This window comes from Periophthalmus magnuspinnatus, chromosome 8 (genome assembly GCF_009829125.3).
Source record: "Periophthalmus magnuspinnatus isolate fPerMag1 chromosome 8, fPerMag1.2.pri, whole genome shotgun sequence".
Classification (NCBI taxonomy): Eukaryota; Metazoa; Chordata; class Actinopteri; order Gobiiformes; family Gobiidae; genus Periophthalmus; species Periophthalmus magnuspinnatus.
Genome location: NC_047133.1, coordinates 19,914,511 through 19,928,984, shown reverse-complemented (window position 1 = coordinate 19,928,984; position 14,474 = coordinate 19,914,511). Strand labels below are relative to the sequence as shown.

The 14,474-nt window shown below is 38.9% G+C and overlaps 1 protein-coding gene across 2 annotated transcripts; it reads right to left on the bottom strand.

Moving 5' to 3' along the window:
• On the bottom strand, positions 1-13,256 carry dhx58 (DEXH (Asp-Glu-X-His) box polypeptide 58). 2 transcript variants are annotated; one of them, XM_033971404.2, is made up of 12 exons: positions 13,162-13,256; positions 11,177-11,354; positions 10,279-10,483; positions 9,058-9,248; positions 7,887-8,000; positions 6,246-6,378; positions 5,085-5,264; positions 4,199-4,449; positions 3,472-3,783; positions 2,504-2,694; positions 1,746-1,845; positions 1-1,012 (listed from the first exon to the last, which is right to left on the bottom strand). In XM_033971404.2, the coding sequence occupies exons 2-12, from the start codon at positions 11,351-11,353 to the stop codon at positions 827-829; spliced, it is 2,040 nt and encodes a 679-aa protein (XP_033827295.1). In that variant the 5' UTR covers position 11,354; positions 13,162-13,256; the 3' UTR covers positions 1-826. The 2 variants fall into 2 exon arrangements, with proteins under 2 accessions (XP_033827295.1, XP_033827296.1); XM_033971405.2 differs by having other exon boundaries at positions 13,158-13,243.
• Between the last annotated feature and the right edge of the window lie 1,218 nt (positions 13,257-14,474).

The following is a 14,474-nucleotide window of genomic DNA, read 5'->3' as shown; positions in this document are numbered from 1 at the left end:
AAAAATTTATTCTATGATCAAAAAGCAGTGTGGTATTATGTAGGAGAATTGTGAAGTCCTTACAAAGAGCATTATAAAGTTAACACTATTTCAGAATGAGAAGTTAGGACAGTTGCCATGGCAATTAGCAATTCAAAGCAAAACATTATAGACCCATTAAAATGCTGTATCATGTTTAAAATGAGGTAAACTAGAGGCTAAATGCTGCGGACATGATTTATTTTCAGTGAGTGAGTGTAATATATCTGTAGCTAAAGTAAAAAACTCTACTGGGTTCAACATCTTTGCAAGTATTTGTGCTGTAAAATCCAAAAGTGTATTTTTTCCTCATTAAAATGCTTAATGCCAATCATAATCTCCAGTTAAATCAACACATAATGTAAAACCTGTACAATGTGACCAACAAGTCAACACTGCACCAACTGGGAGGCTTTAAAATGGCTCTGTGATCTGTATTCACCTTATTCCAGAAGTGTCCATGGGTGCCGTCATCGTCATTTGGGTTGTATTATTTTGTCTGGAGCTTGACAGATCTTGACAGTAAATAAGTTCTATAGGACCACAGAGCTGTTTTAAAGACTTCGAGAGAATCGGTGCAGTGTTGACTTGTTGTTCATAAACACTGAACATTTGACACAAACCAGCCTACTTTATATCATATTTTGGCGCCAAAATTTGTCCAAAATTACCCGAGTAACGATGGCGGCACCCACAGCAACTTCCGGAAAAAGGTGAATATCTTTTAAATTGTCACCTGCCCTGAACATGGCGCTGTGTAACAGGAAGCAGAAACCATGCACAGGCCCCCCGCAGCAGCCCCCTCCCCTCAGGCGAGCAGGTCGGGGTGGTGGTCCTCGCAGTACCTGACAAAGTCAAAGTCACCGACAGGAAATGGGATGTCCTTCCACTTCTTCACTGTAATCTGGCCCTCGGGAGTCAGCAGAGCGAAGCTGGAGATTTTGAGGGTCCCCAAAATAGCGACGCCTTTGTATTTCATCTCAAAACCCCAATCCTTAAACAGGCACAGTAACGACACATGTGAGGATGCTGGATGTACAGGAAACTGCAGTATTCATATCCCACTGTGTGTCCTGCATTTATCAAGTGTGTGGCAGGCAGGGGCTGCACCGGGGAGGGGGCTTGAGGGGGCACTTAGCCCCCCCTAGAATGGTCAATGTAGCCCCATAGCTCCACCAAAGATTTTTGCCCCACTTTCATAGCACATCCAATTTTTTTTCTATGCCGTTGAGCTTTTGGTACTGAGAAATTCACTGAACTCTAACACCACAATGAAGATAAAAAAATCTCCTTTTTTAGTTACATACAGTGTAATTTTCATATTTTCTTTGTCTTTGCATGAGGTTCTGTATGTTTGTTGTTGGTGCAGAATTATCCTGTTTTGGAAATACTTGCTGTGAACCAGTTGTCTTAATACTACAATAGAAGTTGGTGCCACATCAGCTTTGAGAAAAAAATTTTTTGACTAGACTAGAACACGCCGCCACTTGAGCAAGACACTTTGCCTACAGGCCTGGATGAATCGGCAGCTTTGATCACTCTACCCCTTGGTATATGTAGACACCATAAAACAATTAGTAACATTTTGATTTACAAATCTGATGATTTACAAATGCAAGCAGTTGTTATTTTCATTATTCAAGCAGCTGAGGGACTATCATATATAATGATTCATATGTATAGTGTCATCACATTCAAAAGGTGAAATAGCCTAAAGAAAGCAGTACCTTGTTGCAGTTTCCGTTGTTGCAGATAATCTTACAGCCAGGTTCCCAGTCTTCAAAATCTCTTTCTAAAACTACAGCTCCTCCCACTTTGTACTCCCTTCTGCAATGAGAAAAAGCACATTTAGCATATTGTTAATGTTTAAAGTGCACAGACTGTGAGAGAAAGTGTCCAAACCATAGACTGTATATATAAATGGACATAGCTAACCTGCCACTCCAAATAGGAAGTGATCATAGGCGCACTTCTGGCTCAGTTGGCTCCAATTCACTTTACTTTGAAAAACTGTGGCCTCTGTCTTTGTAACTGTTGCTGTCAGCCTTATCATTTTAGTCTTGAAATGTTCATATTAACCTGCTCTACATGATCCTGGTGTTTTTATTTTGCTATTTTGTCCATTAATCAAGATATGAACATTAATAACAGACAAATCGGGCACCTTCTTTCCCTTAGTTCGCTCCTGGTAGCAATAGCAACAGGTTTGATTGACAGCGCCCGCTCCCTGCTAAACCAGCGGTATAAGCCACAGCCTGCCTCTGGATTGGCTCTTTGGTTGCTATGATGCTCATGGTGGGAATTCCAAATATGAAACTTCGCTCCAAATTGGCTGCTATATCTGTTAGCCTCGATGAGCTTCATTTGACTGGAGCAGAACACTGTGGGTGACGTCACACTCACTCAGTCCACTTCTTTAAACAGTCTATGGTCCAGACACAGATTCAGTTTGAATTGGGAGTCATTTTAGTCAATTTGATCTTACTTGAACTGTGGGTTGATGTTGACATAGTGGGCTCCTTCCACCAGCCTGAGGTCGCTCCCACGGGCCACAGACTTCAGACAGTTCCGACAGACCAGCTGGACGTTAGTGGCAGTGAAGCGGTTCCTCCTCGCCTCGTTCTTACGCTCAGCTAATTTTTGTCGGATCAGCTCCTCCCTTTGTAGCTGGCGTATCTGGAAATCAATTAAATGTCCATCAATACATTTTAATGAAATGGTAAAATGTATTCTCCTTTTCATCAATGAAGACAGTGTGAGTTTTTCTAAAATTATTCAGGTAAGGCAAGACACGTGTATTTGCATAGCAAAGTGGTACACAAAGTCATTCAAAGGGCTTTAAGAATGACATTAAAATAAATAATAACAAAACACGACTCCAGGTTTTTGAGGAGGTAACAGAGTTTCATGCCCTCCTGTGGAACCTTCCAGGCAAAGCAATAACATCTCCATGGAAACAAGCAGGTTGCACAGTTTATCCTTAGGGAGACTGAAAACTAATAGTCTCTGTGCACTGTAGCGCCCGGCAACCTCACTGTGTCACTACTTCCTGTCCAGTTTCATCTTTATGAGTTTTTTGCCGAGTCACGCTAAAATGAATAAATATTTAAAGATCAGGAAGTGGACAGGGAGCTGCGGAAGGACCCTTCTGTGTTTAGAAAGAGACATGTTTGTGTCTCAATGCTAATGCTAATTTTCAGGCATGATAAATATTAAAACAGTGCCACAATCGTAAGTATTCTATATATAAATATTTAGGTAGTCTTTATTTTAATTAATTTGAATTTTCATGGGTTGTTTATTTTATGTTTTTCACTTTTAATAAAAGTGACTGTTAGCTTTGAGACACAGTGAGCTAGCTAGTGTGCTGCTGTGCACAGAGCCTATTGAGAATAAAATAATAATTGTGTTTTAACATTTCATAACTTGTTTTTGTAGACCTTTAACTTTTACCTTTTGTTTGAAGTCATAGTTGCTCATCTCCTGCACTTTGGCCACGGCCTTCTTGGTCAGCTCCTCCAGGTGTTCATTGATCAGTTCTCGACGCAGTTCCCGTCCCCCCCTCTGAGCCACCACTGAATACACACTGTCCTGAGCCCGGGCCCGCCCACTCGCCTGCTGCTGTGCGATGTCATTGGTCAGCAGCCCATAACGCACCACCACATTGCATTCTGGGATATCGAGGCCTTCTTCTGCGACGGTGGTGGAGATGAGAAGGTTCAGAGCTTTCCCGCGAAATTCTCGGATGGTCTCTTTCTGTGCATTCTGCAACACAAATACAAGTCATTATTAAATTATTATATTATTAATAAATTCAATATTACATTCATACATATAATATTCCAACCTTTTTCCCCTCCAAACACTATTTTATTTATTTATTTAAAACAGCTTTCACCACACTTTGTTTTGCATGACTCAGTCTCTATTAAAATGTGATTAAATGAACAGACAACAGCAAAATATAGTATACATAATAAGGAGCTGATGCAATTTAAACAAGCAACCAACTAATTCAACCACCTGTTCACACACTTTACTAAGAGTAATATACACACCAGACCCTTCCGAGTTAGAAAACTGTGGTGCCCAAAAGGAGCTGACGTAAATGGTGAGGCGAAACAACTATAACATGATTAAGTCTATTTTGCAGAATAGGCCTGCTTTAAAGGGACAGTACCTGTGTCATGTGACTGAGGCCATTCCCAGCTCCAATCAGTGTAGCTGCTTTGATGCCCGCCCTCCGCAGGACGACATTACCCAGAATCCACTCATGCAGACAGTGGACACTCCTTCTGGTCTTTGTGAAGAGAATTCCTTTTGACATCTTATCAGCCTCAAACTGTTTCAGAAGAGTACTCTCCAGTTTGGCCATTTTTGGATTCTCACAGCTGGGGTCTTGGGCCAGCAGTCTCAGCTCCACCTCATTCTCTGTGGAAAGGAAATTTAAACTGTGTGTTATTACAGAGTTTCAGACGACATCACAACATTCTATAGACCAATATTATTAACACAGACGGGACCAGCGAAAAAGAATATGATTGAAATGCAGAACTGTGTTGTAATACAGTGAGTTCTTAGGTGTTGATTAATTAATAGAAATGACCAGGTTCAACATTTGGGAGCATGGAGGGTGGGGAAGGTTAATTAGATGCAGATAGTACATAGCAGATCTATTTTGACCTCAGTAGCTGACTATACAATATATCTGTGCGGGTGCAAGACAAACAGAATTGAGTACAGGCCCTTTAACATCGAAATTAACTTGTAACTTGCAGTAACTTGCACTTTAAACTATTTATTACACTACTGTACACTTTAAAGATGTCCAACTACATAAACAAGTTCTCTTTCTCTCTCATATGTAACTTCTCTGGTGGAAGTTACATATCTGATCTATTCTAGTGTATTTTTGAGCAATAAAAACACCTGTAAATAAATGCTAAATCAGTCTGTTTAATGCCATACTGTGGAACATTGCAGATTAAGTAATAACCCCTCTAAAGAGACAAGCATTTGGCTTACCTTAGACACATAGTGCACTTTTAAATGATTCGATTATTTACCTTCAAACAGTCCGACCAACCAGATGTCGGTCGTATCCATGGTCGTCTTGTTGCTATAGAAACTTTTGAGGGAGTTGTAGGCATCGATCATTCTCAGTGTGTCATTGATGAGGAGAGCGTCGTTGTACTCTCGCAGATGGAGGGCGCACTGGGCGATCATCCGGTTGTTCTCTCTCACCCCTAAAACAAGATTAAAGGTTAAAGGTTAAAGGGGAGGCATGCAAAATTGACTTACATGTTATAATGGTTTCCCTTCATCATTAGTTTACTCAAAGTTGTATTTTGATTGACTCCTGTATGTTTCAGGAATGTATTATCCTGCATTCAATGTTTGAGAGCCCAGAAAATGTCTGTTTTCACCTACCCCCTATCCCCGCCTTCATTGTTTGATTTTTTTTTACATGTAGATTTAATATATATAAATAAATAAAAGCACGTAAATTATCTATACATGTTTCTCCCTCCCCCCAGAGTTTTGCCATCACAGTGGAGATAACAACAACTAGTATGCTAACCGTACAATTCCTGATTATCGGATAATAAAATACTTTATAATTAGATACAGACAGCACATAGCTGACTTATTTTGACAAAACATACAGAAGGATTTTTGATATCTAATTCCAAGTCATTCATTTAAGTTTTAAGTATAAGGCAAAATTGGAATATTTAGGCAAATTCAGTCAGATCTAGTTTACTCAAACACTAATAATAATGTGAGAATATGGCCTAATATTTGTGCGTTTATTTTATTTGCATGTCATCACATTGCAGTGCCATTTTTATGGCCATGGTTTTAAAGTAAAGCACAAATATTAGGTCTAAGTCTAGGTGGCGCTGCTGGATTTTAGAATAAGTTTAGTTGGCGTAGAATAAGTTTAATTGACTTTTAAATAATTTTAGTCTTTTAAAAAGCCTCTCTTGGCCACAATAAGAAATACAAAATCCCCTCTGTATATATTTTAGTATCTCATGTGACAATGAAATGGAGCAAGAATTTTAAACTTTCCTCATTTGTTTAGAATGTCCCAAAAATTGTCCACTAATTGGCCGAGTTGTAATATATTTAAGCTTTTGCTCAGCAGATGTGACATGTGAAGAGGTATTTCCATAACTGTTACCTAGCAACAATACTGTACCCTAACCCTAACCCGCTCTCACCTCTCTGCTCCAGGAGGACCACATCTTGTTCATACTCTTGTGTCCCACACTCTCTCAGATGAACGTCCCGCGGCAGATCCATAAACTCATGAATCTGGAGCATCATCCACTTTATGTGATCTCCAAAAGGGTCCTGAGAAAAGCAAACAGACAGTGAGGTCAAATACACATACAATACCACACAGGAGGAAACGGCTACTAATGAGTGTTGTCACGATATTAAAAATTCATTTTTTTGATGATGAATGTTGTGCCATATCAAAGAATCACCTACTGGGACAAACAATAAAATGCATTAATCAAACTCGACTTCGATACTAAGGAATAGACTTGATACTCAAAACCAATTCCTATAACACAATGTAAAAAACACTCTATTAAAACAATAGTAATTTTCAAAATTAAATGTTCGTACTTTCTTTTTTATTCCCATGTGGCCTTATATCTGTGTAATCCCTCAATCGTCCAGTAGGTTCCATAGTGGTCCATGAGTGTGTACTAGTCTGTGTCTTATACTTGTTCTGATACAGCTCAACATCATTCTAAAGATATTCAGGAAAGGTTCATTTCTGTCGTGGGAATGTCACCGTTTTAGTATTGATACCTGCTCAAATGAGTATATAGTTTTGATACTAGTTTTAGTATAGGTTAGTATCTGACTTATTTTCAATACTTTTGACCACTCTACTTCTAAATGTACAATATTGTTAAAAAACATGAGCTGCAATAAGATGACACAACACTTTTCTGGTGAAAGTCTGTCCTTTGGAAATTGCACTGTTTTGCCCAAGTATGACACTAAACTTATCCATCTCCATGGTGACAAGGTGGCTGTTGCCCTTTAATAAAATCAGGAAGTTGTCTCTACAGGCCATGTGCTGTAGTGCACAGTAGAAGTAGAATTCTCCGCTTGCTGACATGTGTTAATTATCCTATAATAAATTCATGGAAGGCATTCCCCGTAAGTATACAATAACTTATACTTAAAAAAAAAGGTATTCATTAATAATATGAGTTTAGCTTGTAAATAGTTTGTTTTTTGTACACTTCAACTGTTTAATTTACATGCTAACCTCTGTTGAGTTCATAGACTGTATAAAGAAATGGACTAAGTGAGTGTGACGTCACCCATAGTGTTCGGCTCCAGTCAAATGAAGCTCATCAATGCTAGTAATTACAGGGGCAACATGCAATGTAAAGTGAACTGGAGCCAGAGTGGATGGATCTGGACACTTCCTGTGTGGAACGAGGCGGCTAGCAGGTTAGCTATGTCCATTTATATATACAGTGTATGGTTGAAAAACTAAAGTGCATTTTGGTTAGCATTAGCATATCAGAACATGGTTTGCCATATTTCTTTGCAAGATTGCTAATGTATACTGTATTGTGCTGTTACAGTTTCACAGCTGCCACAAAAAGATCAGTCTAAACCCATCCTGGCGTCAGTGACTTATTGTGTGTTTAGAAACGGGCTTCTACGAGGCCAGAACAGAGACACTATATATAAAAACACAAGCTATAAAAACAAATGATTCAAGAAATGCAGGCTAGATTACGTTTAATGACATGCTCTGTAAAGGGAGAGCTGTCATAACAACCCTCCACCAAAAAAGTTACATAGTGCTGATTAAAAAACGATACCTTGGGTCTCTTTTCCGTGATGTCAAACACTTTGCGAGGCCGGGGGACTTTTTGCTGCAGATCTTGGCGGTAGTTTTGAGTTGAGACAATGGCTGAGTCCAAGTTAGCACAGATCTACAACAGTAAACACAGACAACTTTAAGACATTTTCAGAAAAGGTGCCATGGCGATGTGCAAAAGAAAACATTGTAGTCAGAGACGGGCATATATCATTGACAAGAAAATATCAAAACTGGCATTTGAGTATAGAGTTTACAGTAAATGTGCACTGTAAATTTTTTGTACCTACTTGCTTGTCTCCATGGCGATGTTGCAGCCTAATGTTCCACAGAATGACATTACAAATCTGACCTGCAAGTTGGCCTGGTGGCAATATCTACTTGAGTTAGAGAAGCTTAATGCCAAATTGTGAAACATTCTAACCATCGCCATGGAGACAAGAAGGTCTTGGACCCTCCCCCAGAAAAGTTAACTTTAAGAAAACTCAAAATGCAGAAAAAAACCTCAACAACTTAAAGATTTTTTTCAAGCAAGAGTATAACACTTTGAACCTCTAAAAATCCATACGATTTAGCCATACACTGTATATATAAATGGACATGGCTAACGCGCTAGCCTCCGCGTTCCAAACAGGAAATGCTCATGGGCACGCTTCCATCTCCATCGACTCTGGCTCCAATTCACTTTAAGTTGAAAAAAGTGCTGCAGTGAGCCTTGTTGTTTTAGTCTTAAAATGTTGGTATTAACCCGCTCTACATGATCCGGGAATTTTTATTTCACTATTTGTTTCCGCAAATCAAGATATGAACATTAATAAGAGACAAATCAGGCGCCTTCTTTCCTTGAGGTCGCCCCCGCTAGCATTAGCAACAGGTTTGATTGACAGCGTTGCTAAACCAGTGGTGCGGGTGGAAAGGGGTATTACCTTGAACAGACTCACTGCGGATTGGCTCTTTGGTTGCTATGATACTTGTGGTCGGAGTTCAAAATACGGAACTCGACTCCAAATTCACCCCTATAACTGCTGGGTGACGTGTTAGCATGTTTGTTATAGATTGCAAAACTATGATCTGATCACCAATCCAGAGACTAAAACATGCCGTCATTATCGTCCACAACCACCCCGCTCATAACATCCAGTAGTGTCAAATATAAACTGTGGAAATCTGACCGTGAGGACGTGCTCCGTAGCTTCTTCCAGGACTTTCTTGTTCCCGGTCCCAGGAGACGCAGTGAGCCCCAGCACCTGAGGCAGCGGGCCCTCGTTGTTCAGCTTCTTCTCCACATAACAGCGCATGATCTTGTTGTAGACGTGGTCCTTATGGGTGTGGTGACACTCGTCAACGATCAGCAGAGTGATGTCTACGATCAACACAGATGTTTTTGAACTTTTGGACATGCTTTAGTTTAGTTTTAGTTGATACTTTTTATTAATTTGGTAAACATAGACAAGAACCAGTAAATGTTAGATAAAGTGAAGACATAAGGCATAATAGGTTTAAGTCTTTAAAGCTATCGTCTGTTGTATTCTCACATGTCACCACTAGATGCTGCTGTCTGATTATGTGTCAGCTTTGTCCTAACAGAAGAAGACCTGAGAGCGCAGTCTGAACAAAGGCCAGGTGAGGGGACAGGTGGCATGTCTGACATCTACTGGTGAAAAAAAACAAATAAACTCACAGAGGGTAGCTTTAAGAGAAACAGTGCAAAGTTATAATACTACTAAGACAAGTAGGACTAAGGAGATTGTAGGATGGGTAGGAAAATGTAAACTAGTGGTGATATGTGAGAATACAACAGGGGTGGGTCAGCCAATCTAAATACAAATGGTAGCTTTAACCTCTTGTATATAGACTACATATACTTTGAAACTTTGTATATTTTTATCTACAAGTCTGTTTTTTGCTACTTATTTTGAATTTTAGTACCATTTATATTTTTTGCTCTTTGTTATAATAATCCAACATGCGAGCAAATGAGTCCAAGTAATTTCCATAATGGATCAATTTATACTTGATAGTGACATCATGCTGGTGGCGCCCTGCATGTATGTCTATGGCAGAGTGTTCAGCAGTTACCATGGTGACACAATGCATTACAATGTACATTAGCAAATATTGACCAAAAAAAAAGTCTTAAAACTTTCAAAATAGACTTGGGCAACACATTTTCAAGAGCCTATGATCAGTGTGAGCGTTTGTGACCCCGTTTAGGCGCTTGATGTTCAACAAAAAAAGATGAGTGACAAACTGAAAAACTGTTGCTAATGCTAGCTAGCTTGTGCCTATAAAGTTATTTGAGAGGGACTTGTTTAACAGCACAAATCAGCTCACCTGTTGTAAATCAGTTCTATAGGGTCAGACTGTGTTAGAATAAAGCTCCCTCCACTCACCGGACAGCTCCGCGTGCCGATCCTCATCTTCGTTGATCATGGCGTTGTAGAGGATCTGAGCTGTGCAGACCACCACATGCGCCGTCTTCAGCACTTTACCAAAAAAGTCCTTCTCATCCGAGTCCCCAGACACCGGCAGCACCTGATACTGTGGCTCCAGGTACTTAGAAAACTCATTTTTGTAGTGCTGGTCCACAAGATGCACCTGCAAAACAAACAAAAGTGAACTAAACTACTGGTACTACAATACTACGAATACTTTTGTTACTGCTAGGCCTAATACCAATACTAGAAGGACTTTTACAACTTCTATTGGTACTATGATAGGATTAATAATATGCAAATACTAACAACTAATACTAGGCAAGGCAGGTTTATTTGTATAGCAACAATTCATACGCAAATTAATTCAAAGTACTTTACAGAATAAATCTACTACATAATATTGCGAAACTGGTACTGGTACTAGTGTTGTCACAATACTAAAATTTCAAACTTGATTTCAATACTAAGGAATAGACTCGATACTCAATACTATAATAATAAAAAACTCTTATATAGACAATAGAACGTGATTTTCAACATTATAATAGTACTTTCTTTTATATTCCTATGTGGCCTTATATCTGTGTAATCCCTCAGTGAGGATCCCACTTCGATATTAGTTTTAGTATTAATTAGTAATTGTGATTGTAAGGGGATCCCAGGGTCTTAGGGGGACCAAAATTGGAACATCTGCCTATTAATGCATATTTGAGGGGGGCCCATGTGAGCTTTCTTACCCCAGGCCCCCAAATTTCTGTCAACGGGCCTGATGACAGGTACTAAACCCTCGTACTTTGAACAAATTAGTTATATAAAGCAAAATAATTAAGTTATAGTGTAAAATTTTCCTCACCATGTTGACGATTACGACCACTTTAGCTGTGGGATTAGTCTCCAGGTGTCTTTTGGCCACATAGACCGCTGCCCTGGTTTTGCCTCCTCCGGTCGGTAACCAAATGATGACGTTTTCACCGAGAACAGCCCTCTGTGCCACCTCCTCCTGGTACGAGTACAACTGTAGATCTTCCATTCTAAAGAAACAAACAAAACAAAACAAAAATACAGTATTGACCTTATTCCGTCCCACACACTTTCTACGTAAATGCAACTAAACCGCACTTTCCTTGTGGTAGCACCTTCCTTTCAATAGAGATTTTGGAAAAAGTTTTGGTCCTTAAATATAATATAAAGTAGGTTGGTTTGTGTCAAATGTTCAATGTTTATGTGCAACAAGTCAACACTGCAACTATTCTCTAGGAGACTTTAAAACGGCTCCAGACAAAATAATTCAACTCAAATGACGATGGCGGCGCCCACGGCAACTTCCAGAATAAGTTGAATAAGTTGAGTAAACATTAACCGAGGAGCCGGAGTTGTAGAAAAAAAATCTCCTGGCTCCTGGTTATTAAATGCACTGTTACCATAGTTACACACTAAAATTAATGTGAATTCTACTTTAGAGCAATTCAGCGTTTGTTTACCAAGTTGCTATGATGACGTTATGGTCCATAGTTCAGTGAAATAGAAAGTGATTTAACCGTTGCAGGACGACTTGTTATGAAGAATTAACCCACAGCAGTTCTCCATTAAAACCCTCCCTGGCTGTGGTGTCATTTACATGTAAAAATAGTGTGGTTATTTTTATAAGTAAATGGTACCAGAGTTTGTTTTGTAAATATAAAACAGGAATGAACCAGGACAAACCAGGAAAATGAATTAATACTAGTAACACTGTAAGCACGAGGGTCCAAGTTACTACTAGAGCTGCTTACATACACTTCAAATCATAAAATTTGATTAGAAACACGTATTTTTTTTATTAGAAATGTATAAAACTCTTAATTTTTTTTGTCATAATAAGAATATGTCTTAAGTTACGAGCTGCAGGAAGCTCAGAGTGTCTGTTTCTCAATTGCTAGAGCATTTACCCACTAACAATAAGGTTGATGGTTCTATCCCGGCTCCGGTTACATCCCATTGTATATTCAGGCAAATCACATTACCTACCTTACATCCAGTGTCTGCTTAATAGTATTATCTTGTTACCATCTCTATATAAGTACACACAATGGCATTCATACATAAAATAAAAATAAATTGGTAACATTTTTATAAACTGCCAACCTGACCGCTCTCCCAATGATGCTTATGTTGAGAGCGGGATTCGAACCACTAACCTTCACATCAGTGGACAAACACTCTATAACTGTAAGCACAAGTCTCTACTTACATATACTTCATACATTCTCTAAATTTTTGCTGTGTCATAATGAGAACATGTTTTGTTATAGAGCATTTGCCCAATAACGATAAGGCTGACAGTTCTATCCCAGCTACCATTGCCTACCATTGTGTCCTTTGGCAAGACACCTTAAACTCCTTATTTATACAAGAAGAGCTCAATTAAAGAACCAAACTCTCTTTTTCATGGGCGCTTTGTTAAAATACAGAACAATAGAACACAAGAATACAGACTACAGATCCATTTAATTATTTCAATGAACAGACCTGAGATATTGTAAAAGGAGATATTACGAACACAGAAATGTACTATTTTTTACATCTGTGTCGTAATATCAATATGTCTTAAGACTTGTTGTCAGATGCTCAGGGTGTCTTTGTCCATAAACAATAAGGTTGACAGTTCTATCCCAGCTTCCATTGTGTCCTACCTACCTTGCATTCAGAGTCTTCTTAATAGTAATACATGTTTACTATATCTATACTAGTACACAAAGTAGTATTCAGTGCAACATGGACTGTACAACTTACTTCCTGCTCAGAGACACTACATTAAAGTCCAAAATGCAGATAGTTGCATAACATTTACTCACTCACGTTCTTTAGATAGCCGTCTGAAATCGAATAAGTCCACAGCTGTTCCTCCTCTGTCTGTCCCCGAGCCAGGAGAAGGTTTTATACCATCAGCTGAACCATGCAGTCTCGGTTTTGGGAAAACGAAAGTACCACACACACACACATACGCCTCAACTGTGAAGAGGAGGAGCCCGGCTGGAGGAGGGAGTACTGCGAGGGACGACATGGCTCTGCACAATCTGAAGCGACAAGCAACGACCAATAGACAGGCACAGTACATGTAAGGGAGACAAGCAGTAAAAGTACAGTATTCACAGCCTAGTTAAGTAGCCAGATTGTATACTAATTTATACTTCTACAGTAACGTTTGAAGTAGTAATATTCTAACTATAATTATTAGAATACCTATAACAGTGAGATGGACAACTGAGAAATCTATGTTGCGTTGTTGTTTAACTGTGAGACTGTGCATGTTTTGACCTAGTTTAGGGTTAATATCTGTCATCCTTGAGCCTATCCACATGAAATAAAAACTGGCACAAAATTTCAACATCTTTGTAAATGTAAATAAGCAAAAGTTAAATTATTTTTTGACAATAGCTTCAGAAAGTAAATGGTCACAGCACTTTTCCACCTTCACTTTTCCACGTACGTAGACACAATGTTTATGTCCAGAGCGGGATTCGAACCGCCAACCTTCGGATCAGTGGACAAACATAACATCAATATGACAATTTGTTTTTTTAGCCAATCCATAAGAATAACCATAAGTTTCAACATTTATGGATCATAAGTTTGAATATTTCTTGCAAAAACAGTAACTCTCTCAAAGTGTTACATAGACACCTGCCCTCCGTCTGAAATTATAACATCAGCAAATTCCAGAATGTGACCTGCAACCTATCCACGGCTTTCAGAATTATTTAAAAGTAAGACTGTTGCCATAGCGATTAACAGTTTAAACCTAAATCTGTCTTTCTAAATGGGGAAAAAGTCTTCAAAATGTGGCATATGACCGGAAGCTCATAAGTTTGGTTTGGTATCAAGACATTTCAACATTTTTTCTTTTTTTCTTTGGGACATCATTTTGCATGTTTTGTTTTCAATCTGTCCCTTCACATACTGCTGGAGAGGTGTTTTCTTGAAGTTAGCAAAAATATAGTTTAGACCAATAGCAATAATCATATAATATTTATATAAAGCAACAAATGTCTAGTGTTATAAGTTCAAAGTCCAGTGCCCCTAAAGAACCCCCTTCACTGGGCCCCATTGTGTATGTTAACGAAACACTGTACATTTAACTTGTGCTTTCCTTTCTGGACAAAGCGAAAGTG

What these genes read in the sequence shown, in the direction of transcription:
- dhx58 (XM_033971404.2), bottom strand. Translation starts at nt 11,353, where the DNA reads ATGGAAGATCTACAGTTGTACTCGTACCAGGAGGAGGTGGCACAGAGG. An exon ending in TCGGCACGCGGAGCTGTCCG is followed by an intron (nt 9,249 to 10,278) that starts GTGAGTGGAGGG and finishes TGTTGATCGTAG; the next exon opens with ACATCACTCTGCTGATCGTT. An exon ending in GGTCCTCCTGGAGCAGAGAG is followed by an intron (nt 5,265 to 6,245) that starts GTGAGAGCGGGT and finishes ATCTTGTTTTAG; the next exon opens with GGGTGAGAGAGAACAACCGG.